This window comes from Nycticebus coucang, chromosome 8 (assembly GCF_027406575.1).
Source record: "Nycticebus coucang isolate mNycCou1 chromosome 8, mNycCou1.pri, whole genome shotgun sequence".
Lineage (NCBI taxonomy): Eukaryota > Metazoa > Chordata > Mammalia > Primates > Lorisidae > Nycticebus > Nycticebus coucang.
Genome location: NC_069787.1, coordinates 9,291,120 through 9,313,907, shown reverse-complemented (window position 1 = coordinate 9,313,907; position 22,788 = coordinate 9,291,120). Strand labels below are relative to the sequence as shown.

The 22,788-nt window shown below is 45.4% G+C and overlaps 1 protein-coding gene across 2 annotated transcripts in view; it reads left to right on the top strand.

Annotated features, from left to right (window-relative positions):
- TATDN2 (TatD DNase domain containing 2) overlaps positions 1-18,147 on the top strand; it is a 46,199-nt gene extending 28,052 nt beyond the window's left edge. Inside the window, exons 4-8 of one of the 2 annotated variants that reach the window (XR_008381828.1) lie at positions 4,471-5,355; positions 11,602-11,729; positions 14,724-14,907; positions 15,109-15,205; positions 15,336-15,469. Coding sequence is in view for 1 of the 2 variants with exons in the window: in XM_053600169.1 (XP_053456144.1) it covers positions 4,471-5,355; positions 11,602-11,729; positions 14,724-14,907; positions 15,336-15,476 (1,338 nt within the window). In the remaining variant the exon portion in view is untranslated. Of the gene's footprint in view, positions 1-4,470; positions 5,356-11,601; positions 11,730-14,723; positions 14,908-15,108; positions 15,206-15,335; positions 15,512-15,675 lie in introns of those variants that run through there. The other variant, XM_053600169.1, reaches the window with a different exon arrangement.
- Positions 18,148-22,788: the final 4,641 nt, after the last annotated feature.

Genomic DNA, 22,788 nt, shown 5'->3' with positions numbered 1-22,788 from the left:
TTGTTAAGTGTTATCAAGTCTCTTAGTCTCCATAGATTCTTCTCCATAGTCTGTGCTGCCAAGGAGCTTTTATTTATTTGTTATAAGAAACAGGATCATTTGTCTTGTATAGTTTCCTGCAGCTGAGATTTTGCTGATGAGATATAGTGCTTTTTTTTTTTTTTTTTTTGAGACCAAGTCTCATTCTGTTGCCTGGGCTAAAGTGCCATACCATCAACCTAGTTTTCAGCAACCCCAAACTTCTGGCGTCAGCCTCCCTAGTAGCAAGGACTACAGGAGCCGGCCACAACACCTAATTCTCTTTCTCTTTTTAGTAAAGAGACAGGGGGATCTTGCTCTTGCTTCTGGTGGTGTTTTTTTTTTTTGAGACACAGTCTCAAGCTGTTGCCCTTGGTAGAGTGCCAAGACTTCATGCTCAGAGTAACCTCAAACTCTTGCACTCAAGTGATCCTCTTGCCTCAATTTTCTGTTTTTTTTTTTTTTTTGGTTCTTGTTGGGATTCATTGAGGGCACAAAGAACCAGGTTACATTGATTGCATTGTTAGGTAAAGTCCCTCTTATAATTGTGTCCGCTCCCAAAAGGTGTGTCACACACCGTGACACCCCCCCGCCCCCCAACCTGGTTTTTTTGTTTTTAGTAGAGATGGGGGTCTTGCTTTTGCTCAGGCTAGTCTTGAACTCATGAGCTCAAGCAGTCCACCTGCCTCAGGCTCCCAGAGTGCTAGGATTGCAGGCATGAGCCACCATGCCTGGCCGCTTATGGTGGTCTTGAACGCCTGAGCTCAAGGGATCCTCTCACGTCTGCATCCCAAATGCTAGGATTACACGCTTAAGCCTGTATACTCCTTGGAAATGTAGCACTTTTGAATCTGTATGATGTTCTTGGAAATTTTTTTTTTTCCTGGAGACAGTCTCACTTTGTCACCCTTCATAGAGTGCTGTGTCGTCCTATCTCACAGCAACTTCAAACTCCTGGGCTTAAGCGATTCTCTTGCCTCAGCCGCTGGGACTACAGGCACCTACCACAATATTCAGCTATTTTTAGGGACGAGGTTTCACTCTGGTTCAGGCTGATTTTCAACCTGTGAGCTCAGGCAATCCACCAACCTCGGCCTCCCAAGTGCTGGCATTACAGGCGTGAGCCACCGTGCCTGGCCTGTTCTCGGAAATTTTATTCTGAGTTTCACGTAGCCATTATATCACATTCAGGCAGTCTGTTTCCATTGTTCCTGGAGGAAAAATGTTTTTAGGATTGCCACAATGTGACCACCTCCACTTACTTCTAGGTTACTTTTTGAGTAAATGTATTCCCATAGTTTAAAAATAAAAGATATTTAGTGAAAAGTAGCTTTCTTAGTGTCCTCAACCTGGATAAGCACAGTTAGAAATTATCCACTGGTTATCTACTGTTTTGAAACTTTTTTCAGTATGTCTTTAACCATGTTTCCCTCCCCTCCTCCAGCCCCATCAGTCTGTTGCCCAGGCTAGAGTGCTGTAGTGTTAATCCTAGCTCATAGCAACCTTAAACTCCTGGATTCAAGTGATCCTTCTGCCTCATCCGCCTGAGTAGCTGGGACTATGGGGATTTCCTGCCACAATGCCCAGCTAATTTGTTTCTATTTGTTTTTAGTAGAGACAGGGTCTTGCTCTTGTTCAGGCTGGTTCTGTACTCCTGACCGCAAACTATCCTCTGGCCTTGGCCTTCCAGAGTGTTGGGATTACAGGCATGAGCCAGGCTAAGTGATTCTTAAAATGTTTGTTAAAAATGACATCCAGCACATAGAATTGTGGGGTTATGTCCCCTGTTACATTTCTTTGCTCCCCCGCCCCCTTTTTTTTTGGAGACAGAGTCTCCCTAAATTGCATTCAGTAGAGTGCTGTGGCATCACAGCTCACAGCAATCTCAAACTGTCAGGCTTAAGCAATTCTTTTGCCTCAGCCTCCCAAGTAGCTGGGACTACAGGCGCCTGCCACAGTGCCTGGCTATCTTTTTGTTCTAGTTGTCATTGTTGTTTAGCAGGCCCAGGCCAGGTTTGAACCTGCCAGCCCCCGTGTGTGTGGCTGGTGCCCTGGGCACTGAGCCGAGACTCTTGTCTTAAGAAAAAGAAGAGGAGGAAATGATAGTACTTCATTTGTTTTGTTTTGTTTTCCTCTAGCATGAGTTGATAATCTGCGTGCTTCCTGTATTTCTCAAACTGGTTTGCATCAAAATTACATGGAGAATTAAATACTGATTTCTGGGGCCCATTCTGGACTTGTTGAATCACAGTATCTCAGGGTAGAGTGGGCCTTAATAATTTTTTAAAATATACTCCAGTTGGTGATGATGTGATGCTAACTTCAGGAATCATCATATCATGTATTTCTATAAATTCTGCAACTAGTTGTGAGCACTTATTATATGCCAGGTACTGGTCTAGATGATAGACATAAGTGAAAATAAAAAAATTCCTGGCTTTGTAGAACTTACCTTCCAGTAAGGCTAAATTGATTTAGTCCTGGTATGGCTCTTCAGATTACTATGGCTAGCTATTGGCTTAAAACAACTGTTTTATTTTGCTCTCAATTTGTTGGGGCAGGAATTTAGAAGGGTTTAGACTAGGCAGGTCTCGTTTGGGGGCAGTTTCTCATATAGTTTCTTTCAGATATTGGCTAGGCTTGCAATCATCTGAAAGCTCGACTGAGTTGGGTGCAATGGCTTACACCTATAATCCCGGGACTCTGGAAGGCCAAAGTAGGTGGATTGCTTGAGCTCAAGAGTTTGAGACCAGCCTGAGCAAAAGTGAGACCCCATCTCTAGTTAAACAAACAAGCAAACAAACAAACAAAAAATACCTTCCTGGTAAAGAATGTCAATTATAATTGTTTAAAGAAAAAAAATGGCTGGGTGCCATGGCTCATTACTCAGGGCTCAGAAGAATCCTAGCACTCTGGGAGACAGAGGTGTGTGGCTTGCTCAAACTTAGGAGTTTGAGACTAGCCTGAGCAAAGCGAGACCCTGTCTCTATTTAAAACAGCAAAACTAGCCAGGCACTGTGGCAGACGCCTATGTCCTAGCTGCTCGGGAAGCTGAGACAAGAGGATCACTTGAGCCCAAGAATTGAAGTTGCTGTGAGCAATGACACCACAGCACTCTACCTAGGGCAGACAATGAGACTGTCTCAAAAATAAAAAGCTTGACTGGGTTACACATCTAACATGTACACTCACATGACAGACAGTTAATGCTGGTTATCAGCTGGCTGAGGTCAGCCAGGTTGTAGACTGGCTTAACTGTGGGTAGTCTGACTACTTATGTGGTACTTGTCTTTCCCCAGAGTGAGCAAGCTGAGAGAACCCAGGTAGAAGCTACAGATTGTTCTGACCTAGCCTTGGAACTTTCACAGCTTTATTTCTGTAGCATTCTGTCGGTTGCACTTGAGTCTCTAGGGTGGCCCAGGTTCAAGTGGAGGGATCATAGACCCCACCTCTCACTGGGGGCTACAAAGATAATTTGGGGACACATTTTAAAACTACCACAACTGTTATGGTTTTGCTTTTTTTTTTTTTTGGAAGCGAGAGTCTCACTTTGCTTCCCTTGGTGGAGTGCCATGGTGTCATAGCTCACAGCAACCTCAAACTCTTGGGCTCAAGCAATTCTCTTGCCTCAGCCTCCCAAGTAGCTGGCACTACAGATGCCTGTCACAACCTCTGGCTATTTTTTGAGATGGGGTCTTGGTCTTGCTCAGGCTGGTCTTGAACCCATGAGCTCAGGTAATCTACCCGCCTTGGCCTCCCAGAGTCCAAGGTATACAGCCATGAGCCACCCCATGCAGCCTGTGGTTTTGCTTTTTTTTTTGGGGGGGGACAGAGTCTCAAGCTGTCACCCTGGGTAGAGTGCCATGGCGTTGCAGCTCAGAGCAACCTCAAACTCTTGGGCTTAAGCGATTCTCTTGCCTGAGCCTCCCATGTAGATGGGACTACAGGTGCCTGCCACAATGCCTGGCTATTTTTTTTGTTGCAGTTGTAGTTGTTTTAGCTGGCCCAGGCCGGGTTTGAACCTCCCTGTCTCGGTGTATGTGGTTGGCGACCTACCCACTGAGCTATGGGCACTGCCTGCATTTTTCATATGTTAGATACATTGTTAGAGATAGAAGCTGAGGTCTGTTTTCATCTAAATCCCCAATACAGAGTATTCACTAGAGCGCAGTTTTTCTCAAGAGGGGTCATTAAGAAAGGGAGGACAAGTATAGCATCCTCTTGAGGAGTAGCATTATGAGACCATGGGCATAGGTTTATTCCTTGACTATTCACAGCTGTAACTTGGCTAAGTTCTGGAAATTGTGAGGAAACCAGACGAGAAGGTGAGCTAATAAGCCAATGCAACGCCTTCACTATGGCCAGAAAAACTGGAGTTTATGTTCTGCTGCTGACTGAGGATGGGAGGTTGTCTTAACATAGGAAGACTAACCTGTTATTTCTTTCCTACAGCATAAAGATAGGGAGGTGGTGATAGAGCACCTCTCTTCAGGAAGTGACTGGTCTGATGTGGATGAGATCTCCACAGTCAGGTTCTCTCAGGAGGAGCCTGTCTCCCTGAAACTCTCAGCAGCTCCAGAGCTGCCTTCCTTCACCACAGACTATGTCATGTACCCGCCTCATTTGTATAGTAGTCCTTGGTGTGACTATGCCAGCTATTGGACCGGCAGCCCCAAGCCTTCAGGATACCCCTCCATGGGCAGCAGCAGCACTGACACAGCCCAGGCTGGGAGGAGCAGCTGGAGCCTCCTGAGTGATTATTCTCCTAACTCTACAGTGAGTTCCCAAAACACCTCCAGAGACTTTGAGGCCACAGAGGAAGGCAGATCCCAGAATTCTCGTTCATTTCCATTCTCCAGGACCTTAGAAGAAGAAGAGGTGAAGGAGAAAAGAACATTCCAAGAGGAGACGCCGCCACGTCATTGTGGAGGACACATACCTGGCTCCCTTCCTAGGAGCCACTGGGAGCCAAGCCTGGAGGAGGGCTTCATTGATACCCATTGTCACTTGGACATGCTCTATTCCAAGTTGTCTTTCAAAGGGACTTTTACCAAGTTCAGAAAAATTTATAGCAGCTCCTTCCCTAAGGAATTTCAGGGCTGCATCTCTGACTTCTGTGATCCTCGGACACTGACGGATTGCCTGTGGGAGGAGCTGTTGAAAGAAGATCTGGTTTGGGGGGCTTTTGGCTGTCACCCTCATTTTGCACGTTACTACAATGAAAGTCAAGAAAGAAATCTTTTGCAAGCCTTAAGGCACCCCAAGGCTGTAGCATTTGGGGAAATGGGCCTGGATTACTCTTATAAGTGCACCACACCTGTCCCAGAACAGCATAAGGTAATTAGGCTCTCTTTAGTCTGTTTTAGAGTTTTAATCCTTTTAGTTTTAAAATGTAATAATAAGGATTTCCTCTACTTTTTTTTTTTGAGACTCTCTTTGTCACCCTGGGTAGGGTGCTGTGGTGTCTTAGCTCACAGCAACCTCAAATATGTGGGCTCAAGTGCTCCTCTTGTTTCAGCCTCCTGAATAGCTGGGACTACAGGTGCCCACCACAAACCCGGCTCAGGCTGGTCTCAAACTTCTGAGCTTGGGCAATCCACATTGCCTACTTGGCCTCCCAGAGTGCTAGGATTAAATGTGTGAGCCACTGTGCCGGGCCTCTACTTCTGGATCTAAAGAAATTAGAGTCCCGGGACAGGTGCAGTGGCTCACACCCATAATCCCAGTACTTTGGGAGGCTGAGTCAGGAGGATCACTTGAGGCTAGGAGTTTAAAGCTGCAGTGAGGTGGCGCTCTTAGCTCAGTGGGTAGGGTGCTGGCCACATACACTGAGGTTGGTGGGTTTGAACCCAGCCTGGGCCAGCTAAAACAATGACGACTACAACAACCAAAAAATAGCCAGGCATTGTGGCAGGCGCCTGTAGTCCCAGCTACTTGGGAGGCGGAGGCAAGAGAATTGCTTAAGCCTAAGAGTTTGAGGTTGCTGTGAGCTGTGATGCAACGGCACTCTACCCAGGGCGACAGCTTGAGGCTGTCTCAAAAAAGAAAAACAAAAAACTGCAGTGAGCTATAATTGTGCCATGGCATTCCATCCTAGGTAATGGTAGAAACCCTATCTTTAAAAAATATAACAGGGGCGGCGCCTGTGGCTCAGTGAGTGGGGCGCCGGCCCCATATGCCGAGGGTGGCGGGTTCAAACCCAGCCCCGGCCAAACTGCAACAACAACAAAACAAAAATATAAAGGGCTGGGTGCGGTGGCACACGTCTGTAATTCTAGCACTGTGGGAGGTCGAGGCAGGTGAATTGCTTGAGCTGGAGTTCAAGACCAGCCTGAGCAAAAAGCAAGACCTCGTCTCTACTAAAAATAGAAAAACTGAGGCAAGAGGATCTCTTGAGCCTAAGAGTTGGAGGTTACTGTGAGCTATAATGCCACGGTACTCTACCCAGGGCTACAGCTTGAGACAATGTCTTTAAATAAATAAATAAATGAATAATGTAAAAACATACAAGAAAAGGTATAATTTCTCATTCAACCAGAGATGATGACTATTACAATCTTAACATTTTTCCTCCATATATACGTATATATATATATAGAGGCAAAAAATATATATATACCCTGTTTCCCGAAAATAAGACATCGTCCGAAAATAAGACCTACTTACAGGAAAGATAAGACATCCCCTGAAAGTAAGACCCAGCGCATCTTTGGGAGCACACCTTAAAAGAAGACACTGTCTTATTTTCAGGGAAACAGGGTATGTTTAGGCACTTTTTGGCTGGGGCCAGGTTTGAACTCACCACCTCCAGTATATGGGGCTGGCGCCCCCTCCTTTGAGCCACAGGTGCCACCCTCCTCCCAATATTTTTTGAGCATGGTGCTTTGGCAGGGTAAAAATGATAGCATTTCAGTAGAAGTTTCTGAAGGAGCAGAACAAGGAGAAAGACCCTCTTACTCCATCTCTTCCCTGGCTTCCAGCATGAATTTGTTGTTGGAGAATGGGCTGCTAGGTCTGAGTCTGCCTGCCCACTAGGCTCCAGGCCTTGGGGAGCAAGAGTGTGGATTCTACCCCATGCAGAATTTGACACACCAGCTTTCCTCTTGGCACTGTCTCAAATCCAGCTTGAGGCAGCAATTTATTGGCCAGAAGTGAATAGTAAAATAGCTAAATCTGAACACAGGAAAAAATTTTTAGGAAAGTGGGACAAATATTTAATATTCTGTTTTCCCATCTTGTTTCTAGTGTGCAGTTCAGATGTACGGAGAGGGGAAGAGTTCAGAAGTGTATACCGAGAGGAGTATTATGTTTAATTGTATAGCTGATGTTTATTGAATGCCTACCAGGTGCCAGTAATATAAATGTGCTGCATATTAAATTATCAGTCTCACCGGGTATGGTGGGCTCATAGCTGTAACCCTAGCACTCTGGAGGCCAAGGCAGGTGGATTGCCTGAACTCAGGAGATTGAGACCAGCCTGAGCAAGAGTGAGACGCCGTCTCTTAAAAAATAGCCAGGCATTGTGGCGGGAGCCTTTGGTCCCAGCTACTCAGGAGGCTGAGGCAAGAGGATCACTTGAGCCCAGGAGTTTGAGGTTGCTGTGAGCTATGACGCTACAGCACTCTACCAAGGGTGACACTGTACCAAAGTGAGACTCTGTCTCCAAAAGAAAAAAAAAATTATCAGTCTCAGACCTGCATATAAAGGTCCACAGGGCATGGTGTACATTAAATTGGACTTGAAGTAAGAGCATGGGGTGAGAAATAAAATGTCATTCGGCTTGGTGAGATGTGATTCAAAACTGGCAAACAGAGGAAATAAATGGCTGTCTGGACTCAGTGGGCAAAGCTGCACAGATAGGAAGACTACAATATATATATATATTTTTAGAGACAGAGTCTCACTTTGTTGCCCTCGGTAGAGTGATGTGGCGTCACAGCTCACAGCAACCTCTAGATCTTGGGCTTAAGCGATTCTCTTGCTTCATCCTCTCAAGTAGCTGGGACTACAGGCGCCTGCTACAATGCCCGGCTATTTTTTTGTTGCAGTTTGGCTGGGGCTGGGTTCGAACCTGCCACCCTCAGTTTATGGGGCTGGTGCCCTACTCACTGAGCCACAGGCACCACCCAGCCATCTTAACATTTTTTAAATTTGGATGTGTCTTTACAAAACATTATAAATTCAATGTTATTGTTCCTTAGAAAATTGCAAGAGACAATTAGTGGCTTGTCTCATATGCACCTGTCATGGAATCAAGACAATGTGTTGTATGTATGTGCTTTTTATTTTATTATTTATTTATTTATTTATTTTTGTAGAGACAGAGTCTCACTTTATTGCCCTTGGTAGAGTGCTGTACCATCACAGCTCACAGCAACCTCCAGCTCCTGGGCTTAGGCGATTCTCTTGCCTCAGCCTCCCCAGTAACTGGGACCATAGGCGCTCGCCACAACGCCCGGCTATTTTTTGTTGCAGTTTGGCTGGGGTCGGGTTTGAACCCACCACCCTTGGTATATGGGGTTGGCGCCCTACTCACTGAGCCACAGGTGCCGCCCTGCTTTTAATTTTATTTTTTGAGACAGAGTCTTACTCTGTCACCCTGAGTAGAGTTCCGTGGCATAGTCATAGTTCACGGCAACCTCAAACTCTTGGACTCAAGCAATGCTCTTGCCTTACTTAGCCTCTGGAGTAGTTGGGTCTACAGATGCCCACCACAATGCCCAGCTAGTTTTTCTCTTTTTAGTAGAGATAAGGTCTCGCTCTTGCCCAGGCTGGTCTTGAACTCCTGAGCTCAAACAATCCACCTGTATGTGCTTTCTAAAAAAAATTTTTAAAGGCTTTGAATGTTTTTTTCCTTTTGTGAAATTTTCCTGTTTCATTAAAATTTGAAAAATGTTTTAACAGCTATGTAGTATTCTCAACTAAAATTGTCATAGTTTGCTTTATTACTCTAAGGAATAATTTTTTATTTTATTTTATTTTTTTATTAAGACAGAGTCTCACTATGTTGCCCTGGGTAGAGAGCTCTGGCGTCACAGCTTACAGCAACCTCAAACTCTTGGGCTCAAGCGATTCTCTTGCTTCAGCCTCCTGAGTAGCTGGGACTACTGGCGTCTGCCACAATGCCCGGCTGTTTTTTTGTTTATTTTAGTAGGCCTGGGCTGGGTTTGAGCCCACCAGCCCTGGTGCATGTGCCCTACCCAGTGAGCTACGGGTGCCGCTCCTAAGGAATAAATTTTTAGAGGCAGGAATTAAAATATGGAATTGGAATCTCTTAAAACTTCTTATGTCTATAGGGTCAAAAGACAGACGAGCGCTTACCAGATTTATCTAGGAGGTGGGTTAGCTAGTCTTTAAAGCCCCTGCCAACCATTCTGTAATTTTGCTGTCTCTGGTCATTTTCTGTTTGTTGGAAACATAGGTTAAATAAACATTACTCAGAATTGGTTTTGGTTTAGTATTGCTATTTTGAGAAGAGGCAGTACCAGCATTAAATTGTAAATGTCATTCTCAAGTGAATATCATCTGAGTCATATTGCCAGACGCCTTTTATTATTTGAAGCTAAAAATGTAAATATGAATTATATTCCATGATTGAAAATGCTCATAACAACATTAAGATGAAGAAATTTGCTTATAGAGTTATAATACTTTTGTCCTTTGTTCTAAACCTGGCCTTCCTTGTTATAGGAAAGAAGGGATTCTGGCCCTACTTTTTTCATTTAAATTATTAACAATATGCATATTTTGGCTCCGCACCTGTGGCTCAAGTGGCTAAGGTGCCAGCCACATATTCAACCTAAGCTGGCGGGTTTGAATCCAGCCTGGGTCCACCAAATAACAATGACAGTTGCAACCAAAAAATAGCCAGGCGTTGTGGCAGGCATCTGTAGTCCCAGGTACTTGGGAGGCGGAGGCAGGAGAATCGCTTGAGCCCAAGAGTTGGAGGTTGCTGTGAGCCGTGATGCCACGGCACTCTACCCAGGGCGACAGTTTGAGGCTCTGTCTCAAAAAAAAAAAAAAAAAAAGCATAATTTTAGGGCCTGGACGGTAGCTCACACGTGTAATTCTAGCACTCTGGAAGGCTGAGGCTGAAGTGGATTGCTTGAGCTCAGGAGTTAGAAAGCAGCCTGAGCAAGTGTAAGACCCTGTCTCTAAAAAAATAGCCAGGCTTTGTGGCAGTACATCTGTAGTTCTAGCCACTTGGGAGGCTGAGGCAAGAGGATCACTTGAGCTAAAAGTTTGAGGTTGCTGTGAGCTGACACCATGGCACTCTACCAAAGGTGACAATGTGAGACTCTGTCTCAAAAAAAGGAAAACAAACAAAAAATAGTATCCATATTTTATTAATGAAAATTTGAAAGTGGCTAAAGTTGTACTTGAGGTTTTAGAGCCCTGCCCCAAATATGCAGTGCACATTTGTTACTGCCTGGGTTCGAATTTGAATTCTGGTGCTGTAGCTTACTATCTGTTGGTTTCTTGGCCTCACTGCTTGAGGTGCTGACATTAGCAGTACCCACTTCAGGGTGGTTGTGAGGATTACAGTTTATAACACACCTGAAATGCTTTGAACACTGGCTTTATAGTAAGTATCCAATAAGCACTATTATTATTATTATTTTTTTGAGACAGAGCCCCAAATTGTCACCCTGGGTAGAGTGCCGTGGTGTCACAGCTCATAGCAATCTCTAACTTCTGGGCTTAAGCGATTCTGTTGCTTCAGCCTCCAAGTAGCTGGGACTACAAGCACCGGGCACAACACCTGGCTATAGTTTTGGTTGTAGTTGTCATTGTTGTTTGGCGGGCCTGGGCTGGATTCAGACCCACCAGCTCTGGTGTATGTGGCTGGTGCCTTAAGTGCTTGAGCTACAGGCGCCGAGCCAAGCACTAGCTGTTATTATTATGTAGTTTAATTAATTAATTTGTTTATTGAGACAGTTTCACTTTGTCGCCCTCGGTAGAGTGCTCTGGTGTCACAGCTCACAGCAACATCCAACTCTTGGGCTTAAGTGATTCTCTTGCCTCAGCTTCCTAAGTAGCTGGAACTACAGATGCCCTCCATAATGCCTGGCTATTTTTTGTTTCAGTTCTCATTGCTGTTTTAGCTGGCCGGGACCAGGTTTGAACCTACCACCCTCAGGATATGGGGCCGGCACCCTACCCACTGAGCCATAGGCACTGCCCTATTTATTTATTTTTTGGAGACAGAGTCTCACTTTGTCACTCTTGGTAGAGTGTCATGGCCTCATAGCTCACAGCAACCTCTGATTCCTGGGCTTAAGTGATTCTCTTGCCTCAGCCTCCCAAGTAGCTGGGACTACAGATGCCTGCCACAGCACCTGGGTATTTTTTAGAGATGGGGTCTCACACTTGCTCAGGCTGATCTTGAACTCCTGAGCTCAGGCAATCCATCTGCCTCAGCTTCCCAGAGTGCTAGGATTATAGGCGTGAGCCACTGTGCCTGGCTCACAGTTTAAATACAAAGAATTATAGACCGTGGGGGTGCCCATTGGACTGGGTGTTGAGAGGTAACAGACTTATAAAGTGCTATTAACCAGTAGGTGTTGTCACTGTGTCTTCTAGGTATTTGAGAGACAGCTACAACTTGCTGTGTCTCTAAAGAAGCCTCTGGTGATCCACTGCCGAGAAGCCGATGAAGATTTGCTGGACATCATGAAAAAATTTGTCCCCTCTGACTACAAAATCCATAGGTTAGAGAAGGCTGGAACTTCAGTGGGCAAATGAAGAAAACATCCCTCTGTCTAGGGCAGGGGTCCTCAAACTGCGGCCCGTGGGCCATGTAAGGCGGTGTGATTGTATTTGTTCCCGTTTTGTTTTTTACTTCAAAATAAGATATGTGCGGTGTGCATGGGAATTTGTTCATAGTTTTTTTTTTAAACTATAGTCTGGCCCTCCAACCGTCTGAGGGACAGTGAATTGGCCCCCTGTTTAAAAAGTTTGAGGATGCCTGGTCTAGGGTGTTAGTTGGAAAAAAATGAAAACTCAATGAGGAGAGAAATCATAATCTGTCCTTATATACTATCTTTTATAAAGAATTATCAGGCTGAGCTATATGAAATTCCTGATATTTGACCATTGCTTATAAAACATCAACTCCAAATGGTTTAAGCTGAAGCCCTAAATCAGGTGTCCTCAAACTTTTTAAACAGGGACCCAATTCATTGCCCCTCAGACCGTTAGAAGGCCAGACTATAGTTTAAAAAAAAAACTATGAACAAATTCCTATGCACACTGCACATATCTTATTTTGAAGTAAAAAAACAAAATGGGAGTAGGGTGCTGGTCCCATGTGCCGGAGGTGGCAGGTTCAAACCTAGCCCTGGCCAAAAAAAACAAAAAAAACCAAAATGGGAACAAATGTAATCACACCGCCTCATGTGGCCCACGGGCCACAGTTTGAGGACCCCTGCTCATGAGTGAGCAGGAGAGGCTCTCACAATCCCCTTCCTGGGTGGTGGGCTGACATGGAGTCTCAGCTCTCAGAAATGAGGACTGTTGGGTGGTGCCTGTGGCTCAGTAGGTAGGGTGCCAGCCCCATATACTGAGGGTGGTGGGTTCGAACCTGGCCCCGGCCAAACTGCAACAAAAAAATAACCAGACATTGTGGCGGGCACCTGTAGTCCCAGCTACTCAGGAGGCCGAGGCAAGAGAATCGCCTAAGCCCAGGAGTTGAAGGTTGCTGTGAGCTGTGATGCCACAGCTCTCTACCGAGGGTGATAAAGTGAGACTCCGTCTCTAGAAAAAGAAATGAGGACTGTTGTTCTTGTGAGTAACTTCTATGGGGTCCAGTGGTTTAGCACATAGTGAACATTTCAAAGTACTTAAAAACACATTTTCTTTCCTTTTTGGAATTTAAAAGCTTCTTTCCCCTCAGTTACTCATTAAAGAGGAGGATGTGTTTTGTCTAACTGGCACCTTGGGGTTTTTAAGTTCAATTTGGTAAACTCTCTGTGAACTCCTAACTGTACCACATGTATGTACTAGGGGCATTGGCTTTGCTATGGGGACATCTGGAGATACTGCCAAGAGACAGGTTGCTGGTGGCTTCTGTGCGCATGGAGTATGGGACTGAGGTGGGCCCAGGTGCTTTGAGAGTCAGAGCAAAGGGCATTCAGTTCAGCCTGATGAACGGCATTGGGAGGTGATGCCTGAGCTGACTCCTTAAAGATGAGTGAGAGAGGGGTTAACTCATTGGTTCTCAACCTTCCTAATGCCGCAACCCTTTAATACAATTCCTGTGGGTTGCCACCCACAGGTTGAGAACTGCTGGGTTAACTGAAAAACATGGTGTCCAGAACCTTCAGCAGTGGGCAGGGAGGAGGAGCTGGGGGGAGCTAAGTGGAGCCGGTGAAACCTCTTGACCCCCTGGTTGTGGAGCGTGCATACCAACAATGAAGCAGTCGCTTGGCTCTTCTGGCTTGGCTGGCTTTTCATCCCTTTATTTTGGGCTGCCTTTAAAGGAAATCTAATGGTGGCCGGTAGACTAGGGCTGAGATAGCCCAACAAGGTGTTATGGCTAGAGAAAGCCCTGAATTTCCAAATTATTTAATAAACATATATTGTGCCAAGAACATGAAGGGGTATCAAATTAAGAGAAGAAAATTCACCCATGGTTTGGTGCCTGTAGCTCGGTGAGTAGGTGGCCACATATGCCGAAGCTGGTGGGTTCAAACCTGACCTGGGCCTGCTAAGCAACAATGACAACTGCCACCAAAAAATAGCTGGGTGTTGTGGTGGGTGCCTGTAGTCCCAGCTATGTGGGAGGCTGAGGCAAGGGAATTGCTTAAGCCCAAGAGTTTGAGGTTGCTGTGAGCTGTGATAACGTGGCACTCTACCAAGGGCAACATAGTAAGACTCTGTCTCAAAAAAAAAAAAAAAAAGAAAGCCTGCTCGGCGCCTGTGGCTCAAGCGGCTAAGGCACCAGCCACATACACCTGAGTTGTTAGGTTTGAATCCAGCCTGGGCCCACCAAACAATGACGGCTGCAACCAAAAAATAGCCGGGTGTTGTGGTGGGTGCCTGTAGTCCCAGCTACTTGGGAGGTGGAGGCAGGAGACTCACTTGAGCCCAGGAGTTGGAGGTTGCTGTGAGCTGTGATGCCATAGCACTCTACCCAGGGTGACAGCTTGAGGTTCTGGCTCAAAAAAAAAAAAAATTCACCTGTAAGTGGGACTATGGAAATAGTCTTGATGAGTTGAGGCCCAAAGGGGAGAGGGAGGGAAGCTAGGGGGTTACCCTTACAGGTATTTCAATGTTTTGTTTCCTTTCATTTCATTTGATTACACTGGCATAATTTTTACATGCTGTAGTTGTACTCTAAGAGGGCCTATGGTTTTTTTGTTTTGTTTTGTTTTGCTTTTTGGCCCATGGTTCTTCATTCTTTTCTTTTGCTGTTATAAGCACACGCTACCCCTATACCATTGCTGTGTATTTGTGTGGTCATTTCAAGTGACTGTGTAGGATTCTGCAGTGTGATGAGTGGTGGCTGAGTAATGCTCACACAGTGTCGTCTTGGCTCTTACTCTGTTGGAGCCAGCTGTTGCCTGGGTTTATTGTAGAGTCGTCCCTTGGGGGAAGTTTCTCTATATCTGGGAATTATTTAAAAGGGGCACTAGGTCTAGAGGGGCTTAGGGTTGCTGCAGAAGGGACTAGGAATGATTGCTGACCTGGAGTTCTCTCCCCAGGCATTGCTTCACCGGCAGCTATCCAGTCATTGAGCCCCTGTTGAAGTACTTTCCCAACATGTCTGTGGGCTTCACAGCAGTCCTGACATACTCCTCTGCCTGGGAGGCCCGGGAAGCTCTGAAAAAGATCCCGTTGGACAGAATCATCGTGGAAACTGATGCTCCCTACTTCCTTCCTCGCCAGGTAGGGGTGTCTTTGGGATGAGTTGAGGCCTGGAGGGGTGAGGGTGGGGCGGTGGGTGGTCACCCTTCCAAGGTTGGCAGGGCCAGAGCCCCAGTGACTTCTAGGTCTCACCCTGGGCTATGCAGATGTCTCCGCATTGTTGCTCTACAGAACCAAAAGTCTAGGGGGCTGAGAAGCTGAAGGGTAACCACTCTCTTCCAGGCAGTGCAAAGCCCTACCCTGTAGAGGGTAGTCCAAGGAAGCGTGGGACCCTGCTCACCCAGAGCCCCCATGACTAGGACTCTCCCTGCACCTGCAGGTAAAGGGGTCTCTACAGGGCAGCCCCAAAGAGGTCCTTGCTGGGGAAGGGACAGGGAGGGAGTTCTGTATTATGCTTCTATATTATCACAGAAAACACAGTGATGTTATGAATTCTTGGTGTCTTCCAGGTTCCCAAAAGCCTTTGCCAGTATGCCCACCCGGGCCTGGCCTTGCACACAGTTCGAGAAATTGCCAGGGTCAAAGATCAACCACTCTCCCGCACCTTGGTCGCTTTGCGTGAGAACACCAGTCGCCTCTACAATCTATAAGCAGAAAGTACACAATCAGGAGTTTCCTGGAAAAGGTCAGAAAATTTACATTATATGTTTTTTAGAAATCAGGACAAATAAGATTTTTGTTGCATTCTCTTAATGTAGAGAATGTAAACTTAGAGGGAACACGATGCTCAATTTGTCTTAAGTGAGCTTGTTTTGGAACCTTCTTCCTTTTCTCTTCCAAACTCTCCAGGGCGACCAGCAGCCTGATGTAACATAGGCTGGGCTTGAACTCTGCCTGTGTCAAGGATATGTTTGGAGAGCCCTTTGGAACAGAGAAACCAGGACAGGATGTTTTCCTCGAAACCTCATCATAAAGCTTCAGCTTCTGGCTGGTGGGTGGAGTGGATGTGGGACAAGGGTTAGGGGAACTGCTCCAGATAGTATCAGGGTTTTGCCACCCAGTCCCAATACTCCAAGGTAGGCAGTGAAGAAGAAGAGTTTGCCAATCCAAGTCCTGTTCTCTGCAACCTGTATTTTTGAGCAATCTGTGAATAAAGTCACCCTCCTTCTCGGCTAAGCACATGTGGGTGTGTAACTCAGTTCCTGGTTCTCAGTTCTAAAAATGAACTGCTAAGTGGGAAATTTCTTGAGAAATTCACTGGACACCTGTCTCAGAAGTTTATTTTCTTGGGATTAGTGAAGTCATCCTCCTTTCTTTACTGGATAACTCTTCAATTTGGCTGTCACTGTTCCGGTATCAACTCCAGCATCAGCATAGGCAGAAGGACTTCAGCTGCTGGTCTCACTGGTTCTGCTGCCATCAGCGTGGAGGTGTGCAGAGGGGCGCTCATTGTCCATGGAAATCCTGGCTCATGGAGATCCAGGACAGACTGGGGGACTCAAGGAAGAGGGCTTCTTCTTTTTATCTTTTTTTTGAGACAGAGCTTCAAGCTATTGCCCTGGGTAGAGTGCTGTGGCATCACAGGTCACAGCAACCTCCAACTCCTGGGCTTAAGCGATTCTCTTGCCTCAGCCTCCCAAGTAGCTGGGACTACAGGCGCCCACCACAACGCCCGGCTATTTTTTTGGTTGTAGTTGTCATTGTTGTTTGGCAGGCCTGGGCTGGATTCGAACCCACTAGCTCTGGTGTATGTGGCTGGCACCTTAGCCACTTGAGCTATAGGTGCCGAGCCAGGAAGAGAGCTTCTTGGGGAAGAGGACCTCAAAGGAGATACTCCCTGCTCACTGTGTCTCCAGGACTGCTTATGGGGTGTGTTAAGTGGATAAGTGTTCAGTTTATAGCAGAAACTACCTGCTAGTTTGGTGTTAGGGGTTCCAGCCTCCCTTTTTGCCCTCTTCTCTGGAACACTTGACCAAAAATAATCCTTTTGTTTCATTTCATGTCACAGCCCCTGTGCACCCCACCAAGGTTGAGAGGTAAATCAATTTCATCTTCCAAAGCTCTGCTCATGCCGGTGCAGAACAAGAACAAGCAGGCCTGCTGTTTATAAATCAGTCCCTCTCCTGCCTTTGCCTCTCCCGTGTCTTGTCTTTTTCTGTGTTTTAGAAGTGAAAGCCTCTCCTTCGACTTTTGAGCAATCATGTCATCTTATGTTTTAAGCCCTGCTCTGCTCCCTGCTGGTGCCTTGTAACGGTATATTCATTATAGGCCCTAGAGGTTATAAGGGTTGAGGGTTAAATGTGAGGAGAGCCCTGCACTATATTCATAAAGGATCCTTCACCCTCCTCTCCTTGGAGTTCCTTGTCTGTTTCTTGGAGGGTTAAATTGTAAAATCCATCATTTAGGCCAGGCGTGATGGCTCACGCCTGTAACCCTAGCACTCTGGGAGGCTGAGGTGGGTGGATTGCTTGAGCTCAGGAGTTCAAATCCAACCTGAGCAAAAGTGAGACCCTATCTCTACTAAAAATAGAAAAACTGAGGCAAGAGGATCACTTGAGCTCAGAGTTGGAGGTTTCTGTGAGCTATGACACTATAGCACTCTACACAGGGCAATGGAGTGAGACTCTGTCTCAAAAAAAAAAAAAAATCCATCATTTATGGTGGATTTCTCTAGGTGGTTTTGGAAGGCACATTTGAGCCTTGTGGGGTAAAATGGAATGCATATTCATGTTTCATGTCTGGTATTTCCATCTTGCCCCTGGTACACAAGTAACTAGCCTGAGAAGTAGGCCTTGGTTCACTGTCCACCTTCCATGATCATCTGTGCTGTTATGTTGCCCGTGCCTCAAATTTGCCCATGTGGGGAATCAGAAGGACCTTGATCCTCCCACTTGGAAGACTTGTGGGACTGCTAAGTCTATCAAAGTGCTTTGTTACCCAAGTGAACCTCACCATAACCATCTCCTCTACAGCAAGCCCTTTAAGTCAATACTGCCTCCACGTGAAACCGACTTCCTGGCATTAGAGGATGAAAAGACTAGATTGATGAAATGACTAGCCCATGGACTCTGGGCCGATGCAGTCCACCTGCCAAGGAAAAGCACAAGGTGCTATCTACTTTTCTGTCTAGGATTTAGGATTATCATTTATGTGTTCTTACACAGGGAAACTTACCTGTTTGGGCGTGAAAGCTGGTTGGCATTGTTTTTGATTCCCTTTATTTTTGGATGGCTGACTCGATTGTTTTTGCCGTGCTGCTGGAATGCTCTGTTTTTCTGAAAATAAAGTGATGGATTCTCTAGCCAATTCTTAGGCTCTCCATATTTGTGTAGATTTCTTTGAGTGATACAGAGTCATACAGTGATACAGAGAGGTTTAATCTGGTTGGCTAATCTTGTAACCTGAATCTTCAAATATCTAGAGACTTTCTTGAGTATATGTGTATCTCTGTAAAATTAAACTGTATGTAATAACATATGATACCTTAAAAGTTTTGCTGCCTTGGAGCATTTGAAAAATACATAGATATCTTTTCTTTTTTTGTTTCCAGAGCAAGGCAGTAGGAGGAAGAAAAATGTAGACCCCAGGGGCGTTGATGAATCAGTTGTACTGTGGGCTTTGGAATGAACTCCTGATGCCTCAGGGTAAATTTTGGAGGAAATTCTGTTTTGCTACTTGTAGTCCTCTTATTTTGTAGTAAGGTATTCCTGAACATAAGTGCACAAGTCAAAAACTAAACCCATGTGTAAAAGGAAGGTTTTCTGCCAAGAAAGCTAAACAAATTCAAAATCTCTGTTGCTCCCACATTTTTCAGGTGCAGTTATTGATTATGTATTTTCAGCATGGTCCTTAACTTTATCTCATTTCCTTCCCAGTTGAACCCACAGTTGACACAGGGATAGTTTATCGTGGCTAAAAATCTGCTCTTGACTTCTTTAATGTTTCCATCTTTCTGTATTAGGTTTGGGACTGATAGTGATCATTTACTGTCAGCACTTTCAGATTTGCCTCATTCATTTTTATAAAATAAGGGCAAATAACCACTGGAATATTCAATGTTTGAACAAGCACACTTTGTCGAAGATGGTGGTTAGTGGCCAGTCAGTCCTTCTCGTGATCACTGTAACTGCTCATTTGTATGTGACATTGAAAGTGGAGTCAGATGAAGGAGGGCAACTCAGTGCAGGTGTTTCAGCTCTTCTGTTGGCACTCTGTCATGGAATTTCTGACCACCCATCTGTGAGCGTATAATAAGTTAAATGCATATGCTATTATACCTAATTATAAAATGGGTATAATCATTATTATGGTTTTAGAAGTTTTTTCATCAGGAGAATTTTTTTCCTCCAACAAATAACTCACTCACCCAGAGTGAGGTACGTACATCCCACTTCAGAAATCCTTAAGTCAGTGGTATAACTCGTGAAGGAGTAAGTTTAAGAAGACTGACATAGGAACCTATTTGAAATGTTTTCTCAAGCATGTCCCTGAACCATTTCCCTTGATAAGCTTTATTTCTGCTGATTATTTATTTGAAATTTTCATCACCTCACCAAGTTTACCCAGTGTTTTATAAAGAAAAATTATTAAGTCCCAGAAATCCCTTGGATCCAAGACAGTAGGGTAAGGGGAACCACATTGATTGAGAGGTAGTAGAATATGATGGAAAAAGTACACACGTAAGTGCTACAGCTCATGCTTGTGTGTCTGCCACGTATTTGCTGTGTGACTGTGGGAAAGTTACTCAATTTCTCTGAACTTTAGTTTTCTTCCTCATCGATAGGCTTGTTGTGGTAGTTACCTGAAATTACAGCAATCTATTTAAATATTTAGAACAGTGCCTGGTACACAGCAAAAGTGTAGTAAGTGGTGGCTGTTAATAATAATTGAATACCCTCCATGTGCCAGGCTCTGAACCTGGTACTCGCCTGTGAGATATCATGTTTAGTCCTGATAGTAAACCAGCAGGGTAGGTATTTTACATTTGAGGAGCCTGGTCTAGATCACAAAGCTGATATCAAAATCATTCTGAGACCAAAGCCAATTATTGCTTTGCATCCAATTTTGTTGCCTGGCACAGGTGAAAAACCAGAGTGAGTGTCCAATATCTGTTTTTTTTTTTTTTTGTTTGTTTGTTTGTTTTGTAGAGTCTCACTTTATCGCCCTTGGTAGAGTGCCGTGGCATCACACAGCTCACAGCAACCTCCAACTCCTGGGCTTAGGCGATTCTCTTGCCTCAGCCTCCCGAGTAGCTGGGACTATAGGTGCCTGCCACAATGCCCGGCTATTTTTTGGTTGCAGTTTGGCCGGGGCCGGGTTTGAACCTGCCACCCTCGGTATATGGGGACAGCGCCCTACCCACTGAGCCACAGGCGCTGCCCTAATATCTGTTTCTTGAATGAGTGACTGGGCAAGTGGGAAAAAGTAAACTCTTGCTTTGGTGAGGGAAGCAGCAGATGACCAGCATTTACCCAGGCTGTGGTGCCTAACCTCTCCACACCCAATCCATGGATTCTTTTTCCCCAGGGTAGGAGCTGGTTTCGTAGAAGCTGGTTTCTGACCATGACTGGGCCTTGATTGCTCCTCTGTAGCTATTGAGAAGAGGGCTGTGGTCATGGCTAGTGATGATCAGGGTGCACACCTAAGTAACAGAGCTGAAATATGGTTAAGTTCCAGGACAAGTATGTCGATCCCTGCATATACTTATGCTAGGTGCCTGGGGCTGGAGGGGGTGGCTATCTAGGGGCGTGAAGGAAGGTCATTTTTCTCCACTTCCTTTCTCTTCCCTGGCTTTGCCTACTCTTCAATATCTTAAATTCTTTTAATGATGACAAAATCTTTCCATCTGTTGTTATTACTTAGAGGTAGGTGCTTTGGGTGCAAGAACAATGAAAAATCAAGTCACCATATATACTCAGGTGTCTGTATAGTTGCTTTAGAAATGGGATGTATGTGTGTGTTGTCTGACCAAGGAACGGGCATGCAATTGACAACAGAGCCATGCTAGAGAGACTAGGCCTAGGACTGGAGGAAATAGGACATCTTTTTCACGTGTTCCCAGCTTTGTTGAGGACCCCACCTGGCCAGGTCTGAATTTTCTTATGTTTCATGATAGTCAACACCTGTTCCTTGTTAGGTGGCGTCACCTCGCTCAGCAGTTGCTGTGCTGCTTGGATAGGACCCAGTAAAGCCATAGCTTGTTAAAATGTGCGTCCTAATAGAGCAGGGTTGGGGTGGAGCCCAAGCTCCAACATTTCTGAGATGTTCTACAGACCACTCACAGTTTCTCCATAAGAGATGGCACTGGGTTTGGTGTGCGTGCCAAGTCCGATCAGTGGTCAGTGCTGTGCATGGTGGGTGGCCAGAATTTTACTAGAGGAGATACTCAGCTCCTGGAGTGATAGGGGTTGTCCAGAGTTGATATTGCCCCAACTCTGCCTCTGTGGAAGGTTTCCTTCATATTTTTAGTGAGTGTTCAGATGTCTGACTTGGCAGGGTGGCAGTGCTTATTATATGGGGGCCTCATCTCCCGACAGTGATTATCATTAGAACTTAACCAGTTAACCCACATGTCTACGTGAGGGTGGACATACCTGGCAGTGGCTGTCCTGAGTGGAATTAAGTTATGAAATTTGAGGGTCAAGGCTCATCTTAGCTGTGAACTGGAACAGAGGGAAATGATCGGGGATACCTATGTTGTATCAGTGAAGGAATCAAGGCAACAGTTAACCTTGCCCACAGGAGGCATCTGCTTTGCTAGGCCTTTTCATTAGTGGACAAGGAGGAAAGAGATCGTCATTTCAGGCCTGACGGGGGCTAAAAGCTAGTGTTAGGCACCTCACTAAGGATTTTAAATTTAATCTTTTTTTTTTTTTTTTGAGGCAAGAGTCTTATTCTGTTGCCCTGTGTAGAGTGCAGTGGCTTCATAGCTCACAGCAACCTCAAACTCTTCGGCTCAAGCAATCCTCCTGTCTCAGCCTTTCAAGTAGCTGGAACTTCAGGTGCCCACCACAATGCCCACCTAGTTTTTCTCTTTTTAGTAGGGATGGGGTCTCCATCTTCTCAGGCTGGTCTCAAACTCCTGAACTCAGGTGATCCACCTGCCTCAGCCTTCCAGAGGGTAGGATTACAGGCATGAGCTGCTGCACCTGGCTTGCACTTATTCTTTGGCATTCCTTCTTCCTCTCATTGATCTTGAGTGGATATGGGCTCTGAGTTTCTTTGTCCACACAGCCCTTGCTACTTGCAAAGCTCTCAATGCAGCTTTGCACTCAGCTGATATTTAGGCTCGGCGCCCGTAGCACAGTGGTTATGGTACCAACCACATACACCAAGGGTGGCGGGTTCAAACCTGGCCCAGGGCAGCTAAGCAACAATGACAAATGCAACAACAACAAAAATAGCCAGGCATTGTGGCGGGCGCCTGTGGTCCCAGCTACTTGGTAGGCTGAGGCAAGACAATTGTTTGGGCTCAAGCGTTTGAGGTTGCCGTGAGCTGTGGCACAACAGCAGTCTACCAAGGGCAACAGAATGGGACTCTGGCTCAAAAAAAGAAAGCTGATATTTATAGGAACTATGTTTTTGTTGTTCTTCTCTCCCTTTTTCTCCTCTTTCTTTCCCCTTTTAAGAAATCTGTTGTAATTCAACATAATACATACATGAAATAATTTATCTGCTTGAATGAGTTGATTCAATTTGGTTTTCTTTTCTTTTTTTTTTTTGGAGACAGAGTCTCAAGCTGTCCCCCTGGTAGAGCGCAGTGGTTGTCAGCATAGCATACAGCAACCTCCAACTCAGGGCTCAACCATCCTCGTGCCTTGCTACGTGCCCTTTTTTCCTCTTCCCACTGCCCATAGCCCCAAGAATTGTTCTATCAGTCTATTTGGGATTTTTTTTTTAAGTGAAAGGTAAAATTTTCCTCTTTGGTTAAATAAGTTCCCATTTTATGTTGAACATTCAGCG